This window comes from Oryctolagus cuniculus, chromosome 10 (assembly GCF_051225735.1).
Source record: "Oryctolagus cuniculus isolate XC-2025 breed Fujian yellow rabbit chromosome 10, ASM5122573v1, whole genome shotgun sequence".
In the NCBI taxonomy this organism is placed as follows: domain Eukaryota; kingdom Metazoa; phylum Chordata; class Mammalia; order Lagomorpha; family Leporidae; genus Oryctolagus; species Oryctolagus cuniculus.
In genome coordinates this window covers 115434186-115461905 of record NC_142876.1, presented here as the reverse complement: position 1 = coordinate 115461905, position 27720 = coordinate 115434186, and the positions used below count along the sequence as shown (strand labels likewise).

The window sequence follows — 27720 nt, the reverse complement described above, 5'->3', positions numbered from 1 at the left end:
GGCAGCCCTGGGTTTAGATGCCATCTTAGCCCTGAGCAGCTGGGCAGGTGCCTTTGTAAGTGGGGGCGAGGACCTGGGCCGGGGGGCAGGGTTGAGGGAGGGAAGGGGCAGTGCCCAGTCCGGGGCTGTGGTCAGGGTGGTCAGGCTGTGAGCACTGAGGATGGGGTCTGCTCACCTCGCCCTCCTGGAAAAGAGAGGACCTGCATGTCACAAGGGGAGGGAGGTCCTGGCGGGGAGGGAGGGCCTGGCGGAGAGGGCGTCGTGGCAGTGTCCAGTGGCGCATGGAGCGGCCTCTCTGAGCCCAGGGATGGGGCCTGGCAGCCTTGGGACTTGCAGTAGCCTCGTCCATTCTTCTCTTTGTTGGGCACCTGCGGGAGGCCGGGCCCCGTGCTGGGACCCTTGCATGTCGTTATGTCCTTGGGTTGGCTGTGGAGGTCATTCCAAGGAGGTGCCCAGGCCTGGGGGTGTGCACAGGCTCCTGGCTCTTGTCTTCCCACGCCTGTTGACGCCTGCTAAGCAGCCAGGTCCCGCTCTGAGCACGTCACGTGTCTCGCCTCACTCTCATTCTCGCCGGACCCTGGGTGGGGGCCTTTCTCCTGGTCCCATCCCACAGATGTTTGACCAGGAGGCACAGAGAGGCTGTGACTTGTCCAGTTCCACAGCTGGCCCATGACATAGCTGGCTGTGGCCCAGGCGGCCGGCTGCAGGGCTGGCCAAGCTCCGGCTGGGAAAGAGGCCTTTGCAGGGACCACGGGGTCGGTGGGCCTTGAGAGTTGAGGCAGAGCCAGCAGCAGGAGGGGGCTGGCACGGGGCGAGTCCTGGCAGCCAGCGTGGAGGGGCAGGAGGGGCAGGACCCCACAGAGGCCCCGGGGCCCTCTGTCGCAGCAAGGCTAGGGAAGGGTTGCATGGGAGGAAGCGGGCAGCCTCAGAGGGTGATGGAGGTGCGGCTCGGCCAGCCTTGGCCAATCCCAGGGAGCTGGGGGGGCCCAAGGCTGCCTGGGGAGGCAATAGCTAGACCTTGAGCCCTCCTCCATGCTCTGCTGGGGGTGCAGCGCTGCAGGGGATCCTGAAGGCGTGGCAGCTGGGGGGTCCCAGCCACGCCCCCCCAGCCCTGGTCCTCCCTGGCAAGCCTTATGGGGCAGTGCTCCCAGCTCCAGAGCAGCTGCCCGGTTCACACCCCCCTGTTCCGTCACCTCCCAGCAGAGAGCTGTGTGGCCCCCTCTCCCTGCTCTGTCCCTGTAGCTGGTGCCCTGAGCACAGTACCCTGGAGGGTCTTCTCCCCTAGGCAAAGGGGGAGCAGCCACCAGGGGGCCTGGGTGAGCGCTGACAGACTGGCCCCCAGCGGCTGCACCTGCCTCTCTTCTTTGTCCCCCGCTACAGTGAAAGTGCAGAGGAGTGAACAGCTGCACCGCTGGGACCCCTGCGTGCCCTCCTGCCACAGCCCCCGGCCCGGCCACTGCAGGCCGCCCACCTGGGCCAGCCCTGCCGGCCAGGACCAGAGCCGATGTAATGTGCCCGCGGGCTGCAGCTCGTGGTGCCTCACGCCGTTTGCTGGGGCTGGAGTAGTGCCTGTGGCATGGGGCGGGCTCCAAGACTCGGGAAACTGGGGGGCCTCCCTGTTGTCGGCCAGCATGTCGGCGGTGCAGTGGGCCCCTGTCCCCGGCGGCCAGGCTCCACTATGCCTGGGCAAACCCTGCAGTCTCGGGCTCAGTGGGGAGGGAAGCTTGTCCGAGGTCACACGGCAGGTGACGGGCGGGTGGGTGGCTGTGCCCTGCTGGGGTTCTCGGGGCTCACAGGGCTCTGCTCTCACCTCCCCAGCCTTGTCCTCGACTCCTTTTTCCTCACCGACCGTGAACCATGCCTTCTCCTGCGCCAACCCCAGTACCCTCCCCCGGGGATCCCAGCCCATGAGCCCCAGGACCACGATGGGGCGGAGGCGGCAGCGGAGACGTGAACACAAGAGCTCACGTAAGCCTGGTCTCTTCCCTCCCCTGGGCTGCCTGCACGTGCTGAAGAGAGAGGCTGTAAGGAGGCTCGGGAGGGGGCTGGGCCACAGGGGCGTGTGTGTGTGTGTGTGTGTGTGTGTGGCTGCGGACGGGAACCTTAAATGACATGAATTGTACACCAGGCCACCATAGGTGGTTGCACAGGTTGCGCACTGCACAAGGGCACAACTGAGGGGTGCTGGTTAGTGTGTACACTTCTAGTCTTACATGTCTTCATTTTAGGGTCACACATACACACAAACATGCCCACATGTGTGCAGACCAGTCAGAGACGGTAAACAGGCTGCCTTCTGCTGGTTTACTCCCCACGTGCTTACGGTGGCCAGGCCAGGCCGAGGCTGGGCCCTCAGTCCTGTCTCCAGCATGGGCAGCAGGCACCCTGTTAGTTGAGCTGTCGCTGCTGCTCCCCGGGGCTGCGTTAGCAGGAGGCTGCAGATAGCAGCTGTGCCCACCTGTCCTTCAGTGTCCTTGGCCTCCAGCACCGTGGGGCCGGGCGGGCAGATCGTGCACGCGGACACCACGGAGGTCGTGCTCTGCGGGGACCCCCTCAGCGGCTTCGGCCTCCAGCTCCAGGGCGGCGTCTTTGCCACTGAGACCCTGTCCTCCCCGCCCCTCGTGCGCTTCATCGAGCCCGACAGCCCGGCCGAGAGGTGAGCATGCCGCCCCCTCCCCATTCGGGGGCTCGGGGACAGCCAGGGAAACTGAGTCAGAGTCCCACGCCCTGGCTGCCCAAGTACATTCACTTCAGCATCATATCAGCCCCAGCCCCAGCCCCAGCCCCAGCCCTAGCCACATTCTACAAGTGAGGAAGCCCAGGATCAGAGAGGCTGAGTCACCTGCCCAGGAGCACACAGCTCATGAACAAAATCCCTCTGCAGTCAGAGTTCCCTGAGTGCCACTCATGGGGCCTGTGGCTTTATCCCCATTGGACAAACAGCTAAACTGAGGATCTTTAAGGGGAGGTTCTTAGCCAGGGTCCCGTGAGCTCCACCCTAGGGCACAAGGCAGGGCCCAGCTTCGGGTCGCCCCACTGGAGCCGTCATGGAGCCTCTTCTCTCCGCCGGGCCACCTGGGGTTCAGGTGTGGGCTGCTGCAGGTGGGGGACCGTGTGCTGTCCATCAATGGCGTAGCCACGGAGGACGGGACGATGGAGGAAGCCAACCAGCTGCTGCGGGACGCTGCGCTGGCCCACAAAGTTGTGCTGGAGGTCGAGTTTGACGTTGCGGGTGAGTGAGTGAGTGGCCCTGGGGCCCTGCACCCTGTGTCCTGCTGCCTGCCCCTCTGTCCCCCATTCCCTGCTCCCCTGCATCCTGTTCACTGCACCCCTGTTCTTTATACTCCTCTTCCCCACACCCTGCTCCCCTGCAGCCCTGCTCCCCACGCTCCTGCACCCTTGCTTTCTGCTCCCCTGCTCCGTGCTCTGGTCATCCCATGCTCTTCCACCCAGGGCCCCCTCCAGGGCCACCTCAGCTTCTGCAGGGAGGACTCCTGTGTGCTGGTGTGGGGTTGAGGGGGACTCGGCCATGGGACGGGACCTGGGAGAGGGGCCTGGCTCAGGGGTGCTAGGAACTCTGCACGCTCCTTCCCCGCATGGCTCAAACAAAGAACCCCAGGCCGGCACATGGTTTGGAACTCGGGTCCTGTGACTTTGGACTGGACACTACATGGAGTGGGGGGTCAGGCGAGGTCAGTCACAGGGAAGTGCCCAGCCTAGGCCTGCATGTGGGCCCTGCCCGGGAACCTGTGCCGGACCCAGAGGCTCTGGGACCTCTCCCCCAAGCAGGCGACGGCAACGCCCAGGTTCCAGTCCTGCCACGTGTTCTGGGCCAATCCCTCTATTCCTCAGTCTCCTCACCTGTCAGGTGGAAGTAGCAGCTTGGGGCTGGGTCGTGACTTTGGGGGTCTCCCAGCAGATCCAGAATGGACGTGAGGCTGGGGCTCCCGGAGGCCCCGCCCCCAGTCTCGGGTCTGCTCCCTCCCTCGTGTCTCTGCAGAGTCCGTCATCCCGAGCAGTGGCACCTTCCACGTGAAGCTGCCCAAGAGGCGCGGCGTGGAGCTGGGCATCACCATCAGCTGTGAGTCCCTCCCCGCCACGGCTCAGCCCGGGGTGCGCTGTGTGGCCCAGGAGTGGGGCAGGCTCACCTGTGCTCTGCCAGGCCTGGCTGGGTACCCTGGGGCAAGCCCCGAGGTTCTCGGAGCCTCAATCTGCCCTTCGGCACAACGGGCACCTCCCGGTGTGTGGTGCCGGATGCGAGGCGTGGGTTTCCTGTGCCACCTGCCTCTGTGTCCTCGGCATCCAGGAGGGGCCTGGGACACAGCAGGGGGCTTCGTGCATGTTTGAGCTGGGAAGGAAATGGGGGGGATGTAGGATGGGACGAGAAGCAGGAGATAGGTGACCCCGGGAGCGCTGCGGGCTCTGCTGCTCCTGTCGTATTTGGAGTGGAGCTGAAGCCCTCCCGGAGCCAGGAAGGCCTGTGAGACCCCTCCCTTGGCCTCTGAGATGGGTCTCGTGTTCTCACAGCTGCAGCTTCCTCCTGGAGCATCCTGCCCCGGGGCCTTTGCGTGACCATTCTTCTGCCTGCCTCCCCCAGAGACTCCTCCCAGTGTTCACTCACTTGGCCCCTCAGCGAGGCCTTCTCTGACCCCACAGTCTAATCCTCCATGCAGCCCCCTCCCCTCGTGCTCTTCTCCCAGAGCGTTTGTCATCTGAGCACCCACAGTTGTACACATTCTGCTCATCATCTGTGGCCCCCCCAGCCGGTCAGCTAGGGGTGGGGTGGCGGGCAGCAGGTCTCTGCCTGTTTTGTCATGGCTGTACCCCACAGACACACAGTGGGGCTCTGGCACCTGGCTCCTGAACCAGGTGGGGTCAGCACAGACACCCACCAGCCAGCCCCCATGGCTTGCTGGGAGGGGGGGTGGGCTGCACGGGAGCAGAGGAGAGAATATTTATTAAGCACCTGCTGTGTACCAGCAGCCACGCAGAGTTTTGCACCTGCGTTATCCAGATTTGGGGGTTTAAAATTGTGTAGTTAGAGAAAGACAGGGAATGAGTTCCCATCACTGGCTGAATGCCTGCAGTGTCCATGCTGGGCCAGGCCAAAGGTGGGACCCACCTCTCGGGCTGGAGTCCAGTTAATTAAAGTCCTTACTGCTGCCTGCCAGCGTGTGCATTGGCAGGAAGCTGGAGTCAGGGCCGGAGCTGGGGTCCAAAGCCAGGTTCTGATGTGGGACACGGGCATCTTAATGAGCATCTTAAGCACTCAATTGACTTCCTGCCCCCATCATCTACTTTGTGGTCACCGCATGCCCTCGAAGTCTGTGGCATCATCCACAGTGTACAGAGGGGGGAAACTGAGGCACAGAGCGGTGGGCTTGATTGGCTCATCGCCAGAGAGCAGTGAGAACAGGATGTGAACAGTGTGGGGCTGGAGCCCATGCCCAGCCCCTGGGACTTGCCACCTTCCCGCTGTGCCGCCCGGGGTGTGGCCCCTGTGGCCACCCAGGGTCAGGTTCTCGGTCTCCTTCCCTCCAGCGGCCAGCAGGAGTCGCGGGGAGCCCCTGATCATCTCGGACATCAAGAAGGGCAGTGTGGCACACAGGTAGGATGCCCGGGCACTGGCGGGGCACTCAGCCAACGGGCGTGGGCACGGCACCTGCACGTGCCAGGCTCCTTCCCGTCCCCCACCCCGGCTCATGCAGGATTGGCACCCTTGAGCCAGGCGACAGGCTGCTGGCCATCGACAACATCCGCCTGGACAACTGCCCCATGGAGGACGCTGTGCAGATCCTGCGGCAGTGCGAGGACCTCGTGAAGCTCAAGATCCGGAAGGATGAGGATAACTCGGGTAGGCGCCTCCCCTGCCCCGAGCTCGTCCCTGTGCACGGCGGTGGCGGGGCCGTCCACAGTCTTTGTGACACCACTGGGAGTTGGCCCCTACCCTTGGTGCCCAGCCTGGTGGGAGGGGCCCCCTGGCAGGCAGTGAGGGAGTGGGGGCTGCACCCTGGGCGGGTGGCTCTTTGGGTGCACGGTGGAGGGGGCACGCATGGGCCCGGCGAGGCCAGGCAGCGACAGATGAGCATGAACTGGATGGAGAGGAGTGAGGGAGATCATGCAGGAGGCAGGCGGCAGGGGTGGAGCCTACAGCAGGAGCAGAGCGAAGCCCTTATTCACGGAGCCTCTCCCCCCCCCGGGGGGGGGGGACAAGAGGCTCACTCACGGGCAGGTCTCTATGTTTTAAGCTGGAAATCTGGTTTCTTTTTTTGCAAACTAACTTACTTGAAGCAGAACTAGGTCTCCAGATGCTGGTCACAGCTGAGACTGTGCCAGTCTAGAGCCAGGAGCCAGGAGCCCAATCTGGGTCTGCCATATGGGGAGCACGGTCCCAACTAGGGAGCCATCACCTGCTGCCTCCCAGGGCGCACGATAGCAGGGAAGCTGGGTTGGGGTGCAGAGCCGGCACTTGAACCCACACCATCCAGTACAGGATGTGGGTGTCCCAAGCAGCATCTCGGCTGCTGCACCTCACAGCACCCGTGGCTCCTCCTCGTCCTTGTCTCCGTCATCGGCACTGTTGATAAAGTGGGTGGTGTGTAAAGTCTTTATTTGGAGACATTGGCCCCACGCGTATTCCCTGTCCTTGTTTATTGCAATGGTGTTTGGCAGAGAACACTTGGGGAGGCAGGAGACGGTCCCTGTGTTGTGCCATGTGAAGTCGTGGCGTGAGTGCGTGGTGCGTAAATGAACGGATGAATGGGTGATGATGCCCCACCCTGCCTGCCCCTCACGGGCGCCATCCCCGCAGACGAGCAGGAGGCCACGGGCGCCGTGAGCTACACCGTGGAGCTGAAACGCTATGGGGGCCCCCTGGGCATCACCATCTCGGGCACCGAGGAACCTTTCGATCCCATTGTCATCTCGGGCCTCACCAAGCGTGGTCTGGCTGAGAGGTGAGGCGCTCTGCTGGGGCGGTGGGCGGTGGGCCCCGGGGCCTCCAGGGAGTGGGAGCTGGGCCTGGGGGGCAGCCAGATGACATTCTGACCTCTGTCCCGCTCTCCAGCTGGTTGCCTCCCCTCTCTGTGGGGTGGGAGGGCTGGCTGGGTGAGCGTCCCGGCAGGCTTGGTGGAACTTACTATAGGCTGAGGGCTGTGGGGATTGGGGGGTGGGGGGCCCAGCACAGCCAGGCTCTTTCTGAGGCTCTGGGGCTGCCCCTCCCCCAGGGAGTGCTCCTGAGACTGGCAGCTAGGGAGCTGTGAGAGGCGGGGTGTCCTAGCTCTGTCCCAGCTGGCTGGGGGCAGGGCAGAGGAGGGACAGGGCCCAGTTCTGGTGCAGCGAGCTTTCTCCCTGGCTGTGGCCGTGCACGGATGGATCCAGCAGGCAAGGAAGTGCCGAGCACCCCAGGAGTCCCAGGAGCTGGCTATGAAAGGGGAGGACAGGGGGCCAGGCGGGGCTTGCAGGCCAGCTGAGATGGTTCTGGAGCTCTGGGCCTCGGGCAGGACGTACCCCGCTCCTGGGGCGCCCCCTGCTGCACACCGTGCAGACTGCAGCAGTTGGTGCAGGGCCCTCACATTATTAACTGGCCCCGGGCTGATGGAGTTTCGTGCTGTCCCACGGAGGTAGAATCCGAGCCGTGAGCTTGCTCTGCGGCCTCCTCCCACACTCAGATTGGGGTTCACCTGACTGCCTGACCCCACCCCCAGAGGTGGGACTCCACTGGTCAGGCGTGGCATCTGGGCACTGGTTTTGCAGTGCTCCCTAGGGCTTAGGTTTCTCGTTGCTGTTGCGGCAGAGCTGGCCCAGCCAGTGTTGTCGCTGGCCCTGTGAACATGGTGTCCTCCAGGTGGAGGGAAGACGCCCATGGCTTTTGCGAGGGGGAATCTTGGCTCCATCGTACCCACTCAGTCCTCAGTTAGGATTTGATAATGAAACGCCATCTCCCCTTTCTATAGATGAAGGGAATGAGACTTGGGAAGTGAGGAAGTGAGGCCAAGATGACACGTGTGGCATCCAGTGCTAGTATGTGGGGTTCAGGCCATTCTCGGAAGCTGCTGGAGAATTCGCCCCCAGATTCCAGCCGTGGCAGCCCTGTGGATGCAGCCAGGGTCCCACTCAGAGCACCATTACGCTGGGGACAGCCTGGCGTACACCCTGGGGCGGCCCTGGGCTCCGGAGGAGACCCTCGCCACCACACTGCGACAAGGCCCTGAGTGTCCCCCTCCTGACTCTGCCCTGTGCCCACTGCTCAGGACCGGTGCCATCCACGTAGGGGACCGCATCCTGGCCATCAACAGTGTCAGCCTCAAGGGCCGGCCACTGAGCGAGGCCATCCACCTCCTGCAGATGGCCGGAGAGACAGTCACGTTGAAGATCAAGAAGCAGCTGGACCGTGAGCCTCGCCGCTGCCCTGGGGGCCGCCCAGCCCATGAGGGAGGGTCTGTGGAGGTGGGAGGGGGCCTGGGACAGCTGAGGAGACAGACGATGGGAGAGGGGCCCAGAGTTGCACAGCTGGGGTGGGCTGAACCTGGCTGTGGACTCTGCTGTTCATCACCCCCTGCCTCTTAAGGTGCCCACCTGTGTGCTGCATGGCCCTAACCCATGCATTCCTCAGTTTCCTGCATGTGTGCCCTGCCACTGCAGTGGAAGGAGCCAGAGTTCTGAGAGTCTTCCTTCCAATCTGGGCCCCACTGTTGGTTGCAGTGGGACATGGAGCAGTTGTTGAGCCTCCTGAGCCTCAGTTGTCCCATCTGTGTAGTGAGTTTGCTCATTACTATGCCACCTCCCACACGTCAGCGGATGGCTCAGAGCCTGGGAGGTCCCAGACCACACTGAGGCTTGCCGAGTACTCCTTGGCTAGAGGTGATGCCCCCCTTCTCCTCCCAGGCCCCTTCGTACCCCACAAGTCAGGCAGCCTCAGTGAGGCCAGCGACGTGGATGAGGACCCGCCGGAGGCGCTCAAAGGAGGTGTGCTGGCAGCCCGGTTCTCGCCCGCCGTGCCCAGTGTGGACAGTGCCGTGGAGTCCTGGGACAGCTCAGCCACGGAGGGTGGCTTCGGGGGCACAGGTAAAAACCCAGGGTCCTTGGATGGCAGCATGTTCTCTCTGGGCTGCCCTGGCCACAAGGCTGGTGGGGGCTCCTCCCTACCCTTGGGGACAGTGCCTGGTGGACGATCTGGCCACAGCCTCATTGACCACCTCTCCCAGCCTGAACCACAGCCCCATGTTTCGATGCCCAGCCCCATGCTTGCCACACGGGCTGCCCGTCCAGCTGAAGGAGGAAGGTAGAAGGTCCCCTCCCGCCCTGTCCCACGCTGACCCTGGGGGGCTGACACTTCCGGGCACCTTCCCATGTGCGTGTGCGCCGAGACCCACGGCAGCCTCCGGGCAGTTCTGGATCTGTGGGCTGTGACTGGGAGCCACCAGACAGCACCGAGGCCCTGCTCGGGGAACGAGCAGAGTGCTGCCCCTGGGGACCCTCGGTGTCCCACAGCCCCATTCTCACCCGCTGGACACCTCTCTCTGGGGCCTGGGCTCTTGTTGGGGGAGGGTCTTCCAAGTAGTGCGCCCCCGGAGCCCCTGCAGTAACCTTGGGTTGCGTGAGTGGCGGATCCTGGGGGTGTGGGCTTGGGGTCCTTGGTGGGCTCTGAGAGGAGCAAACACCTCTCCAAGGTCACCCTGCAAAGCTGGGCTTGGGGCAGGGAGGAGGGCAGGGTAGGGCCAGGACACAGACGCCCCTGTCCACCTGCCAGGGTCCTACGCTGCGCAGGTCACGGCCCGGGGTGTGAGCCCCCAGGAGTGGCGGCCCGGCCGGCTGAGGGGCAGCCCCCCACCCACCGAGCCCCGGCGGACAAGCTATACCCCGGCCCCTGCTGACGAGAGCTTTCAGGAGGAGGAGGAGGAGGACTGGGAGCCACCATCTAGGTCTGTGAAGGAGGTAGTGGTCGTGGGCTGTGGGCCCGGGGCCCAAGAGGGAGACGGGGTGTGGATGAGCCACGTCCCACCTGGGAGAGGAGGTGCCAAGCAGGGCTGCCTGCGCCCGGCCGAGGCGGGCAGAGGATGTGCTGGGGAGGCACGGCCCGGCTTGTGTTAGCCATCATGGCATTGGGCACCCCCTGTTCCCAGGAGCATGGCTGTGGCGCAGCCCTGGAACCCATGCCCACCCTGCGTGGCCCTCATTCCTCGTGGCCTCCGTTCCCCGGCACTGGGCCATGGCGGTGACAGCTTCCGATGACGTGGCCTGCAGAGAGCAGGCCCCCTGGAGAAATCCGGCTGCCACCTCCGAGCACTGGCTCAGGCAGCTCTTGCTGCCCAGGGTCCCTTTCCCTCTCAAGTCCTCTTAGCCGTCCGTCGCAGGTCGGCTGAAATCCTCCTGCCTGTCGGGAGCTGCCCTGACTTTGTCAGGCAAAGCGAATCCCTGCCTCCTCGCTGGGTGCCCTTCAGCCTCAGTTTTCCGCTCCACGCGGTGGGAGGGGAAGGAGGTTGCTCTTTGCACCTTGTCCCTCAGAGACAAAATCCTGTGTCTTAAAGAAAGGATTTTGTAGGCTGAAGCGTGCGTCGTAGAAGCCAAGGATGTAGGACGGGGGTGGTCCCTTAGAGCTGTGACGTGGGGACCCAGTTGGGGTCCTCACTCCCGCAGAGACACCTTCATGGCCATGGCAGGCTTGGGCAGCCAGGCTGTGGCTGCTCCCACCCCTCCCCCAGCACAAGCGTCCCACCCTCTCCATCCATCTGTGTCCGTGCTGGTTCCGGCTCTGTCCCTGTCCCATGGTGCCATGTGTCTGGGTGGGGCCAGGGGCGGTCCTCTGGGGCTGCACCATGGATCTCCTCTCTGTCTGTCCGTCTGTCTCTCTTCCCAGGCCTCCTGTGTCACCGCTGTCCGTCCCGTCTCATCTGCCCCTGTTCTAACTGGCCGCCAACAGTCCTGGGTGCCCTCACTGCGTCTTCCCCCCATCCCGTGTCACCAACCACTGCCCCGGGGCCCCAGCACTGCCACCAAGGACGCCCACCCACCTGCCTGCCTGCCCACCCGCTCGCCTGCCCGCCCACCCTATGGCCCCCCAAGCCCGACGCTGGGCCCGGAAGATTGCTCAGGCCTCAGCCCACCCACCAGCCCGCCAGGAGTTGACGCTGTGGTTCCTACGTTACAGCCCAGCCCCCGGCCCTGCCCGCGAGGAGGGCTTCTGGCGTGCGTTTGGGGAAGCCCTGGAGGACCTGGAGTCCTGTGGTCAGTCGGAGCTGCTGAGGGAGCTGGAGGTACGGCGCTGAGTCTGCAGGCGGGAGCACGTCCTGAGCATATTGATGGGCTCGTGTGCATGTGTGACGCGTGTGCCTGTGTGCGTGGACACCCGTGTACGTGTGATCAGGAAGACAGCACATCAGGGTGTGTGGATGTGTGGACATGTCTGATGTGTGCATTGAGAGCATGTGTGTGCATGTGTGTGAGCATGCTCATGTGTGCAGTGTGTCTACAGAACACATGTGTCTGCACTGGAGCAGTTTGGGTCTGTGTGCAGATGCGATATGTGGTTGTGGGCGTGCCCTGTGGAAGCATGCGGGTGCTGACGCCAGTTGTGGGAGGCCAGGGATCAGTGGAGTCAGCTTTGCCGATGGATGGCACAGGATTCAGAGGGGACCCAGCAAAGCCCCTTGAGGCTACTTCCACCCTGAGATGTGACCCAAGTGAAAGCTCTGCTTTATCCGTTCTTCAGTCCCCTTTGTTCTTGATTTTGTCGACTGGGGCCGTGCTCTGTTCCTTTGGTCAGTCTTGCTCAGCCCTAGATTCCTAGTCCGGGTCTTGCGCTCTCTCATGTTTCATTGTTGTCTCTTAATTTTGTGTTCAGCTTTGATTTTCTCCTAGTTGTACTGTATTTACTTATAAGTAATGACACTTGACCTGCTTTCTAATTATCTGTTCAATGTTTTCTAACAATGAACTTTTAAAGCTATGGGATTTACTCGCAAGCTCTGCTTTGGCTGCATCCATAAGGTTTAATTTGTGGTACTGTTACTGTCCATTCAGTTCCAAACATTTAAAAAATTTCTGCTTTCATTTTTACTTGAACTGTTGAATTCTACAAAAGAGGGATTTAAAAACTATTTTCTGCTGCTTGTTTTTGTCTTTATTTTTTTTTTAAGATTTATTTATTTATTTTTTTTTGACAGGCAGAGTGGACAGTGAGAGAGACAGAGAGAAAGGTCTTCCTTTGCCGTTGGTTCACCCTCCAATGGCCGCCGTGGCTGGCGTGCTGCAGCTGGCGCACCGCACTGATCCGATGGCAGGAGCCAGGTACTTCTCCTGGTCTCCCATGGGGTGCAGGGCCCAAACATTTGGGCCATCCTCCACTGTACTCCCTGGCCACAGCAGAGTGCTGGCCTGGAAGAGGGGCAACCGGGACAGAATCCGGCGCCCCGACCGGGACTAGAACCCGGTATGCCGGCGCCGCAAGGCGGAGGATTAGCCTAGTGAGCCGTGGCGCCTGCTTTTATTTTAAAAACCAGTTCACGTTGATTTTTAAAGTACCATAGTCAGAAAACATGTTTCACGTGTTAATTTGGAATTTGAGGCCTTGAGTGTGATTTGCTTTAGCCGACGTCTGGTGTGTGTAAAAGAATGTGAGTACCTTTGTGTTGGGTGAAACTTTCTGTGGAGTTCAAGGTTGTAATCAAGTTCTTTAAATCTACCTCTTTTACTAAATTCATGATTTCTTTATTTTTGTATTTTTGGTAGTATCTCCTTCACATTTTGTACATTTGCTTTCTTTCAAAGTTATGTGTTGCACATAATTCATGATGGCTATAAGTTCTTGGTGAATTTTTCTTTTTTCAGATTTATTTATTTGAAAGTCAGAGTTACAGAGAAGGAGAGGCAGAGAGAGAGAGAGAGAGAGAGAGAGAGAGAGGGGTCTTCCATCTGCTGATTCACTCCCCAAATGGCCACAACAGCAGACCTGGGCCTATCCGAAGCTAGGAGCCAGGAGCTTCCTCCAGGTCTCCCACACGGGTGTAGGGGCCCAAGGACTTGGGCAATCCTCCACTGCTTTCCCAGGCCATAGCAGAGCTGGATCGGAAGTGGAGCAGCAGGATTTGAACTGGCACCCATATGGGATGGCGGCACTGTAGACGGCAGCTTTACTTGCTATGCCACAGCACCAGCCCCAGGGCTTATCTTAAATTTAAATTGTCAACATCTTTTTTTCTAAGTCTAATCAACACATTTGACTCCTGAATAAGACGGGCACTCTGTCCTAGCTATTCAGAAATTATTGAGGCTGGGGTTGTCATCCTGCCTTACTTGGCCTCATTAGCATTTCTGCCTAATTGTCTGCTGGCTGTCGCTCCTTGATCCCACTTTGTCCTTCTGAGGTCAACCTTTCATTGGCTTGTAAACTCTTAAGCTCTGCATCTTCATTCCACCGCAACCTGGAGAGAGTTGAGTATGAAATTGACGTTTCCTGAGGGCTGTACAGAGAGCAGTTGGTCGTCTTGCAGCAGCTGTGGTTGCTGTCAGGGTGATGGTTGCTCCATTGAAGGTCAAGTGTCTTTTCTTTCTGGCAGCCTTGAGAGATTTTTGAAAAATCTAGTTAGGCCGGCTCTTCTACTCAGATGTGGCTGGGAGTGGGTTGTTCCTGTTTGTCTTCGTAGAGGGCTCAGTCTGTTTCCAGTCTGAGGACTGATGTTTTCCTGCTATGCTGGAGAATTCCATTATATTTTAAAGATCACTGTTCCCTTTGTGTCTCTCTCTGGACTTCTCTTCTGCACCTGCTGTGTATTCTGCCTTCTCTTTGCTTTGATGTTTTCTCTACACTGTGTGCTGGTTGCTTCCCTTAATCTGCTCTCCAGCCTACTAATTCTTTCTATGGCTGTATTTATTCTAACATTGAACCTATTCCTTAGATACTGTGTTTCAATTTCTATATCTTTTATATCTGAAACTTCTCTTTTTTCAAGTATTCATAATTCCCCCTGCCGTATCATTTGCTCTATATTTTCTTCTGTTTCTGCACATGTTATACAGACTTGTTTTGAAGTTGGTTGTGGTTTCCTTGTTTCTGGTGCCCTGAGTGAAAATTTGCTTGCTTGCTGTGTGTGTGGGCTGGTGGGCTGTTTGCATCCCTGCACCTGCTGGTAGTCGCGTGCTCACTGCTGTTGGGACGTCTCCGAGTTCACTCCTCCCATGATAATCCTGGGGCCTTGGAACTTGAGCAGTTCCAGACCAGTTTAAGAGGAGGTTCTCAGCTCAGTGTCTCTACTTGATTGTAGAAGGCAGATCTGGCCCACATTCACACAGAGGTCATGCTGAGGTTCCAGATTGTCCTGAGCGATTGACCCCCAACTTGCTCCAGTCCTGGCAGCTCCCTCCTGGACCCTGTGCTGGTGGGCAGACATGTTCTGAGATGGCGCCTCCTCTTCCCTGGGCTGCATCCCAGCTCTGCACCTCTGCAGCTGCTCCCACCCACTCTGCAGCCACTCCCCCACCCCCCACGCAGCGGGTGGTTCCACTCCTGCTGCTGCTTTCTTGTTTTGAGATTGTTCACAGTTTTTTTAAAGTAAACTACAATCTGTTGTGTCTGGGAGGAGAGGTGAGCTTCCTGGACCAACCCAGTCTGTATCCTAACCAAAGACCTAAAATTGTGCAATTCTAGAGGCCAAGAATGTAATCCCTAGACTCTCTGATTCTAATGGTCAGTGCTTCTGTAACCCCATGGTCCCAGTCTCGAGGCAGGAGAGGACCAGTTACAAGGTGTGAACATTGGCCTCCGTGCCTCCCCCTCTTTCTTGTCTCCGTCTCCCTTCCACCGCAGTGGCTCATCCATAAGAGGTGTCTCAATCTGCCCTCTCTATGGGGATCAAAAAGACCAGCTCCCCTTCCCCAGGGTCAGACAGAACTGTACATGCCCAGTGGACACTCAGACACTGTGGAGGGGAGGGTGGTGGACGTGGGGGATGCCTGTGACCCTAGAAAACTGTAAAATACCATCCAGTGAGCCCGGCACCCTCACCCCCACCTCTGGAGTGAGTCTATTTCCCTCTGTAACCCCTGCCCCGCCCCTCCCCAAGGATGCCCATCCGTCCACCTCTGAGATCTGCTGTAACCCGCTCCTCACTCCTCCCCTGTCGTCACCATTCTTGTCCAGACTATTGTTGTCTGGCTTGGACAACCCCCTGGTCCCTGCTGGTTCTCCTTGCCAGCCTGCACACCCATCTGCAGTCCTCAGTTTCCATCTGGCAGCTGGAAGACACTTCTGGAGCCGTACCTCTGATCACATGTCCTGTGCCCACTGCTCAGGTTGTGTGCATCTCCCTGTTGCCCTGTGGTAAAGCTGACATCTCTCACTGTTGGTAGGGCACTGCAGGCCCTCCCAGCCTCATGCCCTGCACTTGTGCCCCCCACCACGGGGCCTCCCTCCCGACCCCTCCCTCTGCTGCAGACCCCGTACCAGACTCTTCCTGTCTCATAGATCTCCGCTCTGAGCTCTGACTCCAAGCCAGATTGCTGATCCCTTAGTGCTGTAAGATGTACTGCAGTGTCTGATCTGATCTCGGTGTGCCTGTGGTTAGCAATGCAGCTCAGTGTGTTGTGATCCCTGACTTTGGAGCCTGACTCTGGGTTCTTAGGTTTATAAGCCTCAGGAAAAACATGGTATGTGCCTGAGTCATGGTATTGCAGAGAGCAAAATGATGTCTGGCTGCAGAGTGCTGAGAGCGGAGTGGGTGCTCTCCCCTTCTCTGTCATCACTGGCGTGGGCAGGGGCCACGTCTGTGCTGTCTACCACTGTAGCGCAGTGGGCGTGGACAGTGACCGGTCGGCAGCTGAGAGGGGGCTGTGTCTCCTGCAGGCCTCTATCATGATGGGCACTGTGCAGAACGTGGCCCTGGAGGGCAGGCCCGGTCACCGGCCCTGGCGCAGGGGCCGGGAGGTCCGCGCTTCCTCCGAGGAGACACAGGAGCTGCTGCTGCCGACACGTTTAGAGCTGCACAAGGTGGGTCTGAGGCGGCAGGTGTGGGAGGCTGGGACCTGCGTCCTGGTGATGCCTTGAGGACCCACCGTGGACTCCAGATGGGCCCCAAACTTCCCCAAGTATGTTGCCCTCCACCTTGGACTGTTGGGGATTTTATGCTTGGTTGAATTTTTCAAAACTGTCCACGTTTAGGTAATACACACACACACACGATGCATACTGGGCTATTAAGTAAACTTGCTTTTTTACTCCACTTAAGTTCACATATGTATACATGCACATGGGTATGCATATGTACATGTAAATGAATCTGTACATGTATGTGAAGGTTTATTTGTGTACATATCTAAGTATATGCGTGCATACAAGGATATTTCCAAAAGTTGGTAGAAAATGAAGTTTGCAATTGGAAGTCTGTGTGTTTCTTGTGCCCGAGGAGCCTGCCTGTCCTCCCAATGATGGGTCACTATACAAAAGCTAGATCCTGAGCCGCGTGTGGCCTGGGAGCCAGGGGCAGGGGCAGGGGCGGCAAAACCCCTGCCCAGGATGCCTCCCCTCACATTGGGCGGGGGCGGTGCTGGGGCAGTGCAGCCGGCAGGTGGGCTGGGCTGGCGTCCCAGAGGCAGGGCTGCTGCTGTGGGGGGCTGGGGGTGAGGCCAGGGCCCCAGGGCTGCCGTCTTCCCACCTGCAGGTGACGCTGCACAAGGACCCCGTGCGGGATGACTTTGGCTTCAGCGTCTCAGACGGCCTTGTGGAGAAGGGCGTCTACGTCCACACCGTGCGCCCTGACGGGCCAGCCCAACGTGGGGGCCTCCGGCCGTTCGACAGGGTCCTTCAGGTAATGCCGGGGCAGGGGCGCAGCCTTGGTTCCCAGCCCTGGGCTGGAGGAGGAGCCCCATGGGCCCTCTGTGACAAGTGCCTGGGTTGAGTTAGGCTGAGTTGAGCCACCTGTAGCTCCATGGCTGAAGACACTGGACCTTGTCACCTGCATGACCTCCCACTGTGGGCACTCACCATGTAACTGCCCCTCCCACAGTCTCCCAGCAGGGGAAGCCACGCCTATCACATTTGTTCACAGCCTATTGGCCAGAACAGTCACGTGACTGCATAGCTGCAAGGGAGCCTGGGAAATGTGAGACATCCCTGGCTTGGCCTTTGGCCACAGTGACTCAGCTGTTTTTGCTTCCTTGATGTAGTTTGTGCCACATGTACGTTATTTACTGTTTTAAATTAATAAGACTTTCTCAGCTTAAATTTATCTTGAAAGAAAATTTGCATTCCAGCTGGGAACGCAAATGTGAAGTGGACATAAATCACACAGACACAGACAATGACCCCAAATTCTAGGTAGGGGGCTCAGTGTGTGAGTCACGGTCTGTGCTTTCATGTTAGAAAAGAGAAGCAGGCGTCAGGGGTGTGGAGTGCAGAGTTGGCCCTGCCGTATGTGGTCGTCCCGCACCTGCGCATCCAACACACCTTCATAGGAAATACTCAGCATAGCGATTGCATCTGTGCTGACACGTGCAGCCTGTAGTCCTTGCTGCCCTTCCCCAGATGCTGCAGCATGAACAGCTGCTTCCGGGCATCAACTTCGTGTCTGAGATGATCAGGAGTGATGGGGAGGTGTGTGCACCTTGCACTGTTTGTAGAGGGGACTTGAGCATCACACGACTTTGGTATCTGAGGAGAGGCCTGGACCTAAACAATCCCTGTGGATACCGAGGAGCCCTGATGAGGGAAGTACCCCTCCCCTAGACCAGGTCTTTATCTTTGATAAAAGCAAACCAGAGGAGTTGGGGGGGGGGCAGTACTCGCCCCCTCCTAGCCGGCTGAGCAGACCCCTGGCTCTGACCCTGACCATTTGGCTGTATACCGTGCAGGTCAACCATGTTCGCACGCGGGACTTCGACTGCTGCCTGGCGGTGCCGCTGCTGGCCCAAGCCGGGGAGGTCCTGGAGCTGGTCGTCAGCCGTAACCCCGTGGCGCGGAGCGGCCGGGCCTCACGGGCTCCAGGTCCTGGCAGCCCCCAGATGCTGTGAAGTCAACCTGGAGTCTGGACACTCAAGGGGCTGCCTTGGGAGATCCTGGAGAAGAGGCTGCCCACTTACTGTCTGTTGGCCTGGCAGACTGCGAGCTGGGCTGGGCCCTGGTCTTTGTTCCCTGGTTCTGTGGTGACCCGGGTACCACACAGCCAGAGTGGTGTCTGGCTCCTCCCCAAGTGGGATCTCCACGACGCCCAGCAGGGGCTGCCCCAGGTTCCTGCAGGGCCTCCTTGGGAGGGCAGCGAAGGAGGGAAAGCCTGGGGGAGCCTTGGGACCCCCACTGAGTGGCCAGGAGCGAGTTCCCCGTCCCCCGGAGGTGAGCAAGCAGAGCTGGATGCCCCAGCGCAGCCCTGGATCTCGACGAGGCGTCCACAGCACTCAGGTCGTGAGTCTCCCTCACCCAGGCAACCCCGCCACCAGGAATGCCACTCAGGCTGGGAGCCAGCTTCTTGCCTCCTCCAGGTGCTGGGATTTGCTGGGGTCCCCGCTCTCGAGGCCCTGAGCTAGGGTCTCATGAAGTGCTGGTCCCTTGACTTTGGAAGTCGGAGAACTTGTACTCCAGTGCCTGAGCTGGAGGCTTCTGGGACTTGGGACTCTGGATTGGGGTCTGGCCTGGAGTCTCGGCCCCACCTGCGGCTTTGGTAGGACGTGTGGCCCATCTGCCCCACACACCGTCTGCCCAGCTCCTCTGAGAGAGGGGACCGTTTGGGGACAGAAGACGTAGGATGTTCTCTTCACCCGGCCTTCAGATGGTGACTTGAAGACCCTGGGAACAGGATGGCAGGTGTGGCAGCTCCCTGTCCAGGTGCACATCCATCCACAGAGGACACGAGTGGGGAGGCCGAGCAGAGGCAACGCCCGGTGGAGACCGTGTTCCCAGCAGTGCCGCGCAGATGCGTCTTACCCATGCAGCGAGTACGGCAGCACCAGCTTCCGTTGAGTGCACCTGCTCGGCTCCACCAACAGAAGCCTCTGGGTGCACAGAAGCTGGGCCCTGCCTGGTGGTCTGGGTGTGGCCCCAGACACTCTGGTCCCGGGGGTTGGCTTGGCCCCTGCCCAGATGGTGAAAGGGTCTCAGAAAACAAGCGCCCCCTCCGCCTTCACCCTTCTCCAACCCTGGGTCCCTGCTCTTCCAACTCTGGTCCTCTTGTTTGCAGTCTGACACCCTCTGGACGTCCAGGGTGTGGAGTCTCAGAGCAGATCCAGTCCTCTGGGTCAGGACCAGGGCCCCCTGCTGAGGCCCCCTTGGTGCCCTGCCCACCCCGTGTCCCCCAGCACCCATCACCTCTCCCCTCCCCTCCCCACCACTCTGTCCAGGAGCCCTCCTGAGGAACCCTGCAAGGCCATGGCTGGGATGCCAGTATCTCTACTGATGTGGGTAAATACCCACCCTGTGGGGAGAGGGCACTGCTCCCCCCGCCATGGGGGCACCAAGCAAAAGCCAAGAGCCCCTCAGCTCCACGGGATGGGGCGGCACAGCCGAGATGGGGCCTCCAGCAGCTGGTGCTGCAGCCCGGCCCCGGGGCTTCCACTGTGTGCGGCGCTGGACAGAGCACTCTCTCAGGGCCTCTCGGCTTAGGAAAGGTGGGCTGGACTCCAGCGGAGGCGGCACTGCCCCGGCCGAGGCTTCTGCCATCCTCCCCGAGGTGATGCACTCAGGCCCGGCTGCTGGAGCTGTGGGGCCTCTCATATGCAATAGCTCTCCCGACTCTGGCCCTCCCACCCCCTTCCTGCTGCGCGTCCTGCCTGCCTATGCATTTTGGGTACAGCCCCTGCGACACGCCCCTCCCCAAAGCGGTATTTTTGTCTGGCTGAGATTAGAGCACATCCTTGTATTTTTCTACACGGGGTTTTCTTAGGACTCTTGGGAAGCACAGCGCGCCAAGGGGCTGCATGGCAGAGGCCGGCTGCGGTCTGTTGGGGCCCCCTTGTACATCTTTGTCCCAACACCGGGTGCGGTGACATGGGGGGGTGTTACTGGGATTCTTTTATAAATAAAAATATTTAAATGCATCTGAAGTTCGTTGTTGCGTTTCTTGAAAGCGAGGTTTGGCGAGAGCTCCTGTGTGGACCTTGCAACATCTCACGTGCTTTTAACTCGTTTGTTCGAAGAGTGTTCCCTGCCTGCCATCTAGCTCTGGGCACACAGTCCCAACAGGACACAATGAGCTGCACTCTGCATGTCTGGATGAAAGGCAACCAACAAGGAAGGGACTCAGGGACGTAATTTCCCAGCGTACCGTGCAGTGATGGCAGCACAGCAGGGTACCAGGACATCATGGCGTGAAGGGCTTGGCTCAAGAGGTGACCTTTGTGGTGAGACCTAAAGGATAGGAGCCGGCCCTGTGGGGACCTGGAGGACAAGGACTCAGGCAGAAGACCCAGCAAATGCAAAGGCCCCGAGGGTAGGTCTGAGGAAGAGACAGGAAGCCTGGGGTATTGGAGGCAAGATTGAGGTGCGGGCATGGCCGGGGGGCAGGGGCCTGGTCCTGTGTACCCTGGGAAGCCACAGAGGCAGAAGGGTCTTTAGAGGGTGCCCAGTGCAGGGTGAATGGGGGAGTCTTGGGGCGCACAGTGCTGTAGAGGGCAGAGGAATAGACCCTTACCCGCTGTGCAGGAAGGGAGTGAGCACCCGCTCTTGGGAGGGCAGTGAAAGGGCAAGATGGGTGAGGCAGCACAATTCTTATGGTGTCTATAGGCAGCAGGTGCTGCTCTGAGCACTGGGCAAAACTCCCCAGACCCACCAACAGCCTTCAGCATGGTTTCCATGACACCCAGCTGATGAGCAGATGCGGCACACACAGGTCAAGTAACTTACTTAGCAAGGGACAGAGCCAGGATCTGAACACAGGCCATGGGGTAGAGAAAGAGGGAGGGAGGTGGCCAGAGGCCATCCGGAAGGGAGGTGGGCTTTGCCCAAGAAGTGTCAGTAGAAAGAGTACAACTCGACTGAGAAGACTTCAGTCTGGGACCTGCCGTGTAGTCCCGAGGGCCCAACAGGTACCACTGCCACCTGGTAAGATGTGGCCTCTGTGGAGCTGACCGCACCTGCTGGGGGGCAGCAGGGCTGTCAGGATAGCCATGCCTCGACCTCGCCTCACCTGCTCTCCACACTTCCAGCAGGAGGACCCCAGGCTGGAGCCACGGCAGGTGAGCACCCGAGAGATGACTTACCTGTAGCCATCCCTGCAGGCTGGATGGATACAACAGCTTGTCCCAGGTGGGGAAACTGAGGCTCAGATGACCAAGCTCTCCTTTGGGCTGCACAGAGCTGACTGTGTGTACACAGAACGGGCAGACACAGCCAGAGCAGACCCAGGCGCCCTGGGTGTGAAGCTGGACTCTGATTAGCATCTCTGGCCTGGGACAATCCAGGTGGAGCATCCTGAGACCCCAAATGCGGTGACCTCCCAGAGTTTAACAGCGGCATGTACCATCAATGGACACTTCCATCCCCTCTCCTCCTCCCCCGGCACTGCAAATAGAGGGAGGCCGTGTGTATAAGGTGTCGACGAGATGGACGTGAACTTCACGCTTAGACTCGGTTCCATCCCCAAGGTATCTTAGGATCCATGGCAAATGTTCCAAAATTTGCCCCCAACCCAAGACAATTCTGCTCACAAGCATTTTGGTCAGGGATGCTCAGCCTCTGGTACCCACCCCAAGGGGCATCCCGTGTGGAGGACACAGCGGTTCCCTCCCCAAAACAAAACCCACACGTGCTGGACTTGAAAAAGGAAATGTTTATTTTCATGTTATAAGGTGATTACAAACTCCTCTAAAAAAGCAAAGATGAATTTAAAATATCAATATCCATATTTATCTAAAAAGCAAAAGAGGAAAAACAAGCCCTGCGAAATGCAGGGATCCGTATCCTGACAAGTTGACACAACAAAGCTCGGGACTGCACGGCTGGATTTCACACCACGGGTCTTGTTCAAACTCGCACGCTCCTCCTCAGGAGAGTCCATGGTTGGTTGGTTTTTTTAAAATTTTTTTTACAAAAGTTTAAAATACCTTAAAAATATTTTGAAGCTTTAAAAAAATGTCTGGATGAGCCAGACACATTTCTGGAAGGAGGTAAGACCCACGCTCTCAGCTTTCTCTTGTGCTAAATAGAGTCACAGTTGCTAAGGATCGGAGGATTCATTGGGTAAAACAAAAAAATGGAGCTACGGTCTTAATGTGAAGTCAAATCTAACAAGGTCGTGTTCCCTCAGGGACCGTGTCGGACACGGCTGTGGTGACACCCACGAGAGAACGCTCAGCGCAGCTTCCTGCTGATACAAGGTATGTGAGGTCGGGCGGGGGTGGGGCGGGCTGCCCGCCTCTCGCAGCAGGGAGCCCTGGGTTTTCATTAGGTTTTGTATGTGAGGGGCATTTGCACACAGTGGCACCTAGAGCATCCAGGTGGGCAGCCTGGCCCTGGGTCGGAGGCTGGCTGGGACCTCATGGGAGAAGGGGGCAGAGGTCCCTTCCTGGCTGAGTTTCGGGGAGCCGAGGGCCTTTGCCTTCGGCCTGGCTGCCCGCAGCATCTGCCCATCGGCAAGGGCAGTGGAGGGAGATGCTGGCAGGGCCACCGACTGTGGTGCGGTGGCACCAGGGGCGCACTCTGCTCTCTGCTGCACCGCAGCTTCAGGGGCCAGAGACAGAAGGCTGCTTCCTGTTAGCACAAAGCTACATGGGAAATTTCCAGCCATGTTTAGAGTGGGCCTCAGTTTTCTTTCGTGCCAACAGGCTTCTTCCTTCCTAGCCTGTGAAGGCCTTGGGGTGGAGAGGGGCCCTCTAGGGTGGCTGGGGTGAACAGGTGCCCAGCTCTCCTCCCTGCAGCCCGAGGCCCCCATCTCCCCCTGCTGTGGGACTCAGACCCCAAGGCCCACAGTGAGTGTGTTGCACTGGGTGACTCTCCACTGCGGGGGCTGGCATGGGCCTGACTCAGTGAAGCATGCCCCGGGGCCCTCACCCTTGCCTTCACCTTAAAAAACCCCTCTCTGGCCGCCTTTCCAGGTCCGGCCGACCAGGCTATGAGTACACATCAGAATTCCCGACCCGTCCCAGTCAGAGAGCAGGTGAGGACTCCGCCCACTCTCAGAGGCAGGGGGACCAGAGTTACAGCTCAAACGCAAAGTTTCATTTATAAGGAGACACGTCAAAGTCATCACACATTGTACACACAGAGCCGCAGGGACCAAGGGCGGGGCAGCAGGGCAGGTGAGAAGACAGGTGCCTGGGGCCAGAGGAACGGGCTTGGGCAAGCGGCTGACCCTTGGCCCACTCGGGGCTGGGGACTTGGTCTGTGTGTATCTTTGGTCTAGAATTTGGTCTGGGAATCTTGCAAGAAAAGAGGCCCTCCTCAGGCCATTTCCAGAGAGTTGCAGTCTGCCCACCGACCCGAAACACGGGAGCCTGTCAGGGAGGGTGGGAGGCACCCCCCCGGGGGGAGCTGGAGACCGGAACTAGCACAAATGCCCTGGTAGCCACTGCGTGCCAAGCCTCACGTGCCCCCGTGGCACCTGTCTTCCATCAGCGGGAGTGGTTAGTTTACCAAAGTTCCATAAGACAAACAGGTCACATTGCTACTCGGTAAAAGGAAGAACCGACAGTCAAATCAATCCAGACACAACGGCACCCATACAGACATGGCCAACAGGAAAATGGTACAGTCGCCAATGGTTTGGAACAGGGCAGGGGGTTTGGCAGAGCGTTCAGCTTTGGAAACAGAATGTGTACATTGGCTCCCGCCAGAGGCCAGGGTTGCCCCATGGGAGGGAGACACCGGAGGCTTCCTCCCCCTCCCACAGCTGGGGAGGGGGCTTCAAGGATTCTGTGAGCTCCTGCTCCACACACCTCAGCAACACCCCCCCCCCCCCGAGCTTGTGGCTCCAGGCAGTCTGTGCTTTGTGCGTGATGTTTTCCAGGTTCCAGTGACTGCAGAAATGGCACAGCTGAGATCCAGACGGTGGGCGGCACACAGAATTCTAAAGGTGTGGCACCCCTCAATCCTGGTGCCGAGAAGGACTCAGCTCTAGCAAGGCGGCCGGGCAAGTACCCTGGACACGCCTAGCCATCTGCTCTCAGTCCCCAGGCAATGTTTGAGCCCAGCTCCTGCAGGGGCTTTGAGCCCAGGAGGCACTGGGGGAGGGGATCACTGTCACAGGCTGCCTCCGTGCCTGAACAGGGTGGGGAACTGAGGACTGCTTCCCCCACCGGAAGCTGGGAGCCCCAGGGCGGCTCTTCCTCTAGGAGCCGGGCATACCTTTGGTCCACTGGCCCCTGAGCCCTGAGCAGCTCCTTCCCAGGTGGGGAAGTGACCAGGACCTGCGATGGACCTGGGCTGCACCCTGGGAAAGACGCCCACACCCAAGCCCCCACGATGTCTCGCTGGCCCCCCAGGGATCCTGCCAACGATCCACTCCATCTCAGAGTTCACGAGTGTTCGGGGGCGAAGGCTTCCACCACCCTGGAATCAGACTGGTGCATGGGGCCTCGGCTCGCCTACGGGAGGGGGCTGTCATTTTGGCATCTCTCTTGGCTACAAGAACAGGGACAGGCTGCTCGCAGCCCTGGCCCCTGCCGCTTCCTTCCCCTGAACCAGGCTTTGGGAGGTGCTACACCTGTGTGACGGGCCTGCCGGCCCAGGAAGACGCCCCCTGTGTTTGTGGGCAGAACGTTACGCCAGCTACAAGAGCACCGAAGGACTGCTTTTAAAAACGAGATCTATTGCTGGCAAGATCACTTCAAGTGGTCAAAGTGTAGCTAAAGTTCCAAGTAAAAAACAATACCAAGAAAAATGTACCAAATTCTCATAAAATACATCTAATTCCATAGGAAAGCTCTGCCTGGCCCCGGACCTCGGCCCGTGGGGTTTCTTTTTGTACAAAGTATCCCCTAATCAACACATGACACACACGCACACACACACAAGATACACATACATACGCACAGAGTAACATTTTCTGTGACAATTAAAAAAAAATCCTAGTGCAAATATAAAGCTCTGTAAACCTGGTCCTATGAGAATCTAATGTTAGTAAACAGCAGGAAAGCGGCCCCGGCGGAGACCCGTGTGCTCACATCATGGTCTCCACGATGATGTGGGTGGGCTTCATGAGTGTGCCATTCATCGACAGGCGTGACTTGTAGGGCGTGGCGCCCTCCCGCTCCACGGCCCAGCGGTTGGGTTCCCTGGGGGCCAGCAGGTACTTGAGTCTCTGCAGAGGGAAGATGGACACACGGAGCGTCAGCAGGTGCATCCCGCTGCCCACCCCTTGACCTTGGGCAAATGACCACCACTTCCGGACCTTTGGAAATAAGGGGAGATGGACCACTACGAGGCCCTACCTAAGGAGCAGCCCCTGCCTGCACAGCTCACGAGATGCTCTGGGTCTGCCGCCCTCCATCCACCACCTCCTGTGGTGTTGAAATAACCTCCCGTGAATCCCGCCCCCAGTGCTGGGACTTCCCAAACAGCCCGGTTATGGCACTTTGCAGGCGTGCAGGTGGGTGAAGGCAGCCTGTGGCTCCCGCCTTCCCCAAGGATACACTGCACGCTCCCCCTCCCCCTGCACAGTATGGCCTAGGCGCTGGGGCCATGCCAGGATCCTCAGCTCCTGTCCAGGGAAGCAAATTCTGTCCTCCCTGCTGGCTGTCTGCCTGCCCAGTCCATGAGGTAAAGGGTGCCTGAGGCTACTCAGAAACTCGAGGGCAGAACCGGGACTTGAACTCAGGGCTCCTGCTCCACAGCCCTCCTGCTGCCAAGTGTCCACCCAGAGATGTCAACAGGGCCCAGCTACAAAACAAAACAGCTATCGCCCCAGCCGTTTGCGTGTAAGTTAGGTATGTTGTGACTTTGAAAAGCTGCAGCGTCTTATCTAGACATCCAGCATTCTAGCTTCCCTGAAAGCTGTGGTCCTCCCTGGCCACGCCCCCTAGTCACCAGGTCCAGAGCTCCGCCTGTCAGCTGCCTGCTGTAAGGCAGATGTGGTAGCCCTGGGCGGAGTTCTCCCAGCCACAGCCCAGTGGCTCCCCTCGCATCACTGTCCCTCCGTGCACCTGTGCACACAGACGGCAAGGTGAGAGGCAGACCCCAGCACATGGGGCTCCACCTACGTGGGAGGCTCAGCCCCCCAAGTCAGGTGGTAGAGAGCAGCTGAGTTCACTGGAACACGGCTCAGAGCAGCTGTCCATGGGGGGGGCACGTGGGGACAGAGATGGAGAGAGGACGGGGACATCGATCCAGCCAGGCTGGCAGGTATGGGGGAGTGTCCCTCTCCACCCACACCCCTCCCTCCTTCCCCCTGACAACCCTACTGACCTCTGGACAAGCTGGAATATTTAAATATTAGACATCAACAGGACACTAAGCTGGTGACCCAACCAATGGCCTATCACTGCTGCGAGCACTGACCAATCGCCCCAGCCCTCCAGAGACCCACGCCCCAGATTGAGTGGTAAGGACATTCTGGAAATGGAGGGCTGGGTAGGCATGGGTCCCTGGAGGGCTCTACTGGGGTTGTCACCCATCTATCCCCTGGCCTAGCCTTGCAGTGTCTGCACAACTGACAGCCACTCAAGACGTTGGCTGCACAGGAGGGCTGGCTCTGTGTCCTCCCCCCACACACAATGGGTCCAGTCCTCCAGGGATCCCGCGGGGCCTTCCCGGCTCAGACAGACCGGCTTCTCGTTCCCTCCCTGGCCACTTCCTCTGTCTCCGTCCCCTCTCCCCCTGCCATTCCCCTGCCCAGGAGGAAACAGGCCCAGCCCATGGGGGAGCCAGGGCCCCAGGACATCCTGGCTCCAGAGTTTAAAAAGCAAATAACAATAAAAATGAACCAGAATAAAAAACAGTGCAGTCTTGGAGCTGGCCCAAGCCCAAGGGGTCAGGGAGATTCTGAGAAAAGAATTTCTTGGAAAGAGCTGGCTGTGGCCAGGGCCTGGACTCTCCTGCGTTGCTGGAGGAATTTCTGTGGGCAGTGGGGGTAGGGCTGGGGGCGGCGGGCAGAGGTGGCCTTGAGGGCTGAGTTACAGATCCAGGGAGGACGACACACGGAGGCTCTGGAAGTGGGGACGGCAGCTGGAGGGGTGCCCAGGCTTCCTCCCCCGCAGCCCCCCTGCTCCCAGGCTGAAGCCTCCACCCACCGTGCCCTTCTCCCCTTGGCACATGCCTCCTCGGCCCGCCGGCCTGCTCTGCATGTCACCAGTGCCCCTCGATGTGCTCTCCTGCCCAGCACCCCAACCACTCACTGCAAAGCAGAAAATGCGTGAGTCCTGCCCCAGGCCACACAGTGACTGGCTGCCAGGACGGCTTTGCTTTCCCTGCCCACGGCCTGGGGTGTGGTGCTCACCACGAGGAAGGGTCCCTCTGTCTGGCAGAGGCGGATGACGATGACCAAGGGGATGCACACCATGGAGGACAGGGCTAGGCACCAGCCCAGCCCGATGGCCCAGTCTGGGTACACGTAGACTTTGTTGTAGGTCAGGGGTACGTACTTGACGAGCGAGAAGACGAAACATCCCTGTGGGGAGAGGGAGGCAGTCAGAGCGGTTCTAGTCCCAGTACGACAGGACGCCTCCCCACAAATAGCCCCCATTCCCTGCACAAAGTGACCAAGTCGCCCCTCGGCTCCAGACCTGCCGGGGGCTCCCCAGGGCCTGCAGGACACATGCCAAGCCCCTGGGTGTCCCCAGCAACGTCAGCCAGGCGCTGCGCCCCTTCCG

At 59.4% G+C, this 27720-nt stretch overlaps 2 protein-coding genes across 22 annotated transcripts in view; one reads left to right on the top strand and one right to left on the bottom strand.

Moving 5' to 3' along the window:
- Positions 1-20016, top strand: part of GRIP2 (glutamate receptor interacting protein 2) — an 86503-nt gene extending 66487 nt beyond the window's left edge. For 5 of the 11 annotated variants that reach the window (XM_051851761.3, XM_051851762.3, XM_089305628.1 and 2 more), the window contains exons 10-24: positions 1381-1506; positions 1819-1968; positions 2470-2656; positions 3087-3232; positions 4001-4081; positions 5542-5608; positions 5709-5854; positions 6812-6956; positions 8253-8392; positions 8887-9066; positions 9752-9923; positions 11150-11255; positions 15839-15982; positions 16653-16799; positions 17842-20016. In XM_051851761.3, coding sequence (XP_051707721.3) covers positions 1381-1506; positions 1819-1968; positions 2470-2656; positions 3087-3232; positions 4001-4081; positions 5542-5608; positions 5709-5854; positions 6812-6956; positions 8253-8392; positions 8887-9066; positions 9752-9923; positions 11150-11255; positions 15839-15982; positions 16653-16799; positions 17842-18000 — 2096 coding nt within the window. In that variant the 3' untranslated portion in view covers positions 18001-20016. Of the gene's footprint in view, positions 1-1380; positions 1507-1818; positions 1969-2469; positions 2657-3086; positions 3233-4000; positions 4082-5541; positions 5609-5708; positions 5855-6811; positions 6957-8252; positions 8393-8886; positions 9067-9751; positions 9924-10858; positions 11256-15838; positions 15983-16652; positions 16800-17841 lie in introns of those variants that run through there. The other 6 variants (XM_070050004.2, XM_089305627.1, XM_089305630.1 and 3 more) reach the window with 4 other exon arrangements.
- Positions 20017-21726: 1710 nt separating this feature from the next.
- Positions 21727-27720, bottom strand: part of SLC6A6 (solute carrier family 6 member 6) — a 70033-nt gene continuing 64039 nt past the window's right edge. For all 11 annotated transcript variants that reach the window (XR_016214426.1, XM_051851766.3, XM_089305624.1 and 8 more), the window contains 2 exons: positions 27348-27518; positions 21727-25214 (listed from right to left, as the gene is read on the bottom strand). Coding sequence is in view for 10 of the 11 variants with exons in the window: in XM_051851766.3 (XP_051707726.1) it covers positions 25074-25214; positions 27348-27518 (312 nt within the window). In the remaining variant the exon portion in view is untranslated. The remainder of the gene's footprint in view (positions 25215-27347; positions 27519-27720) is intronic.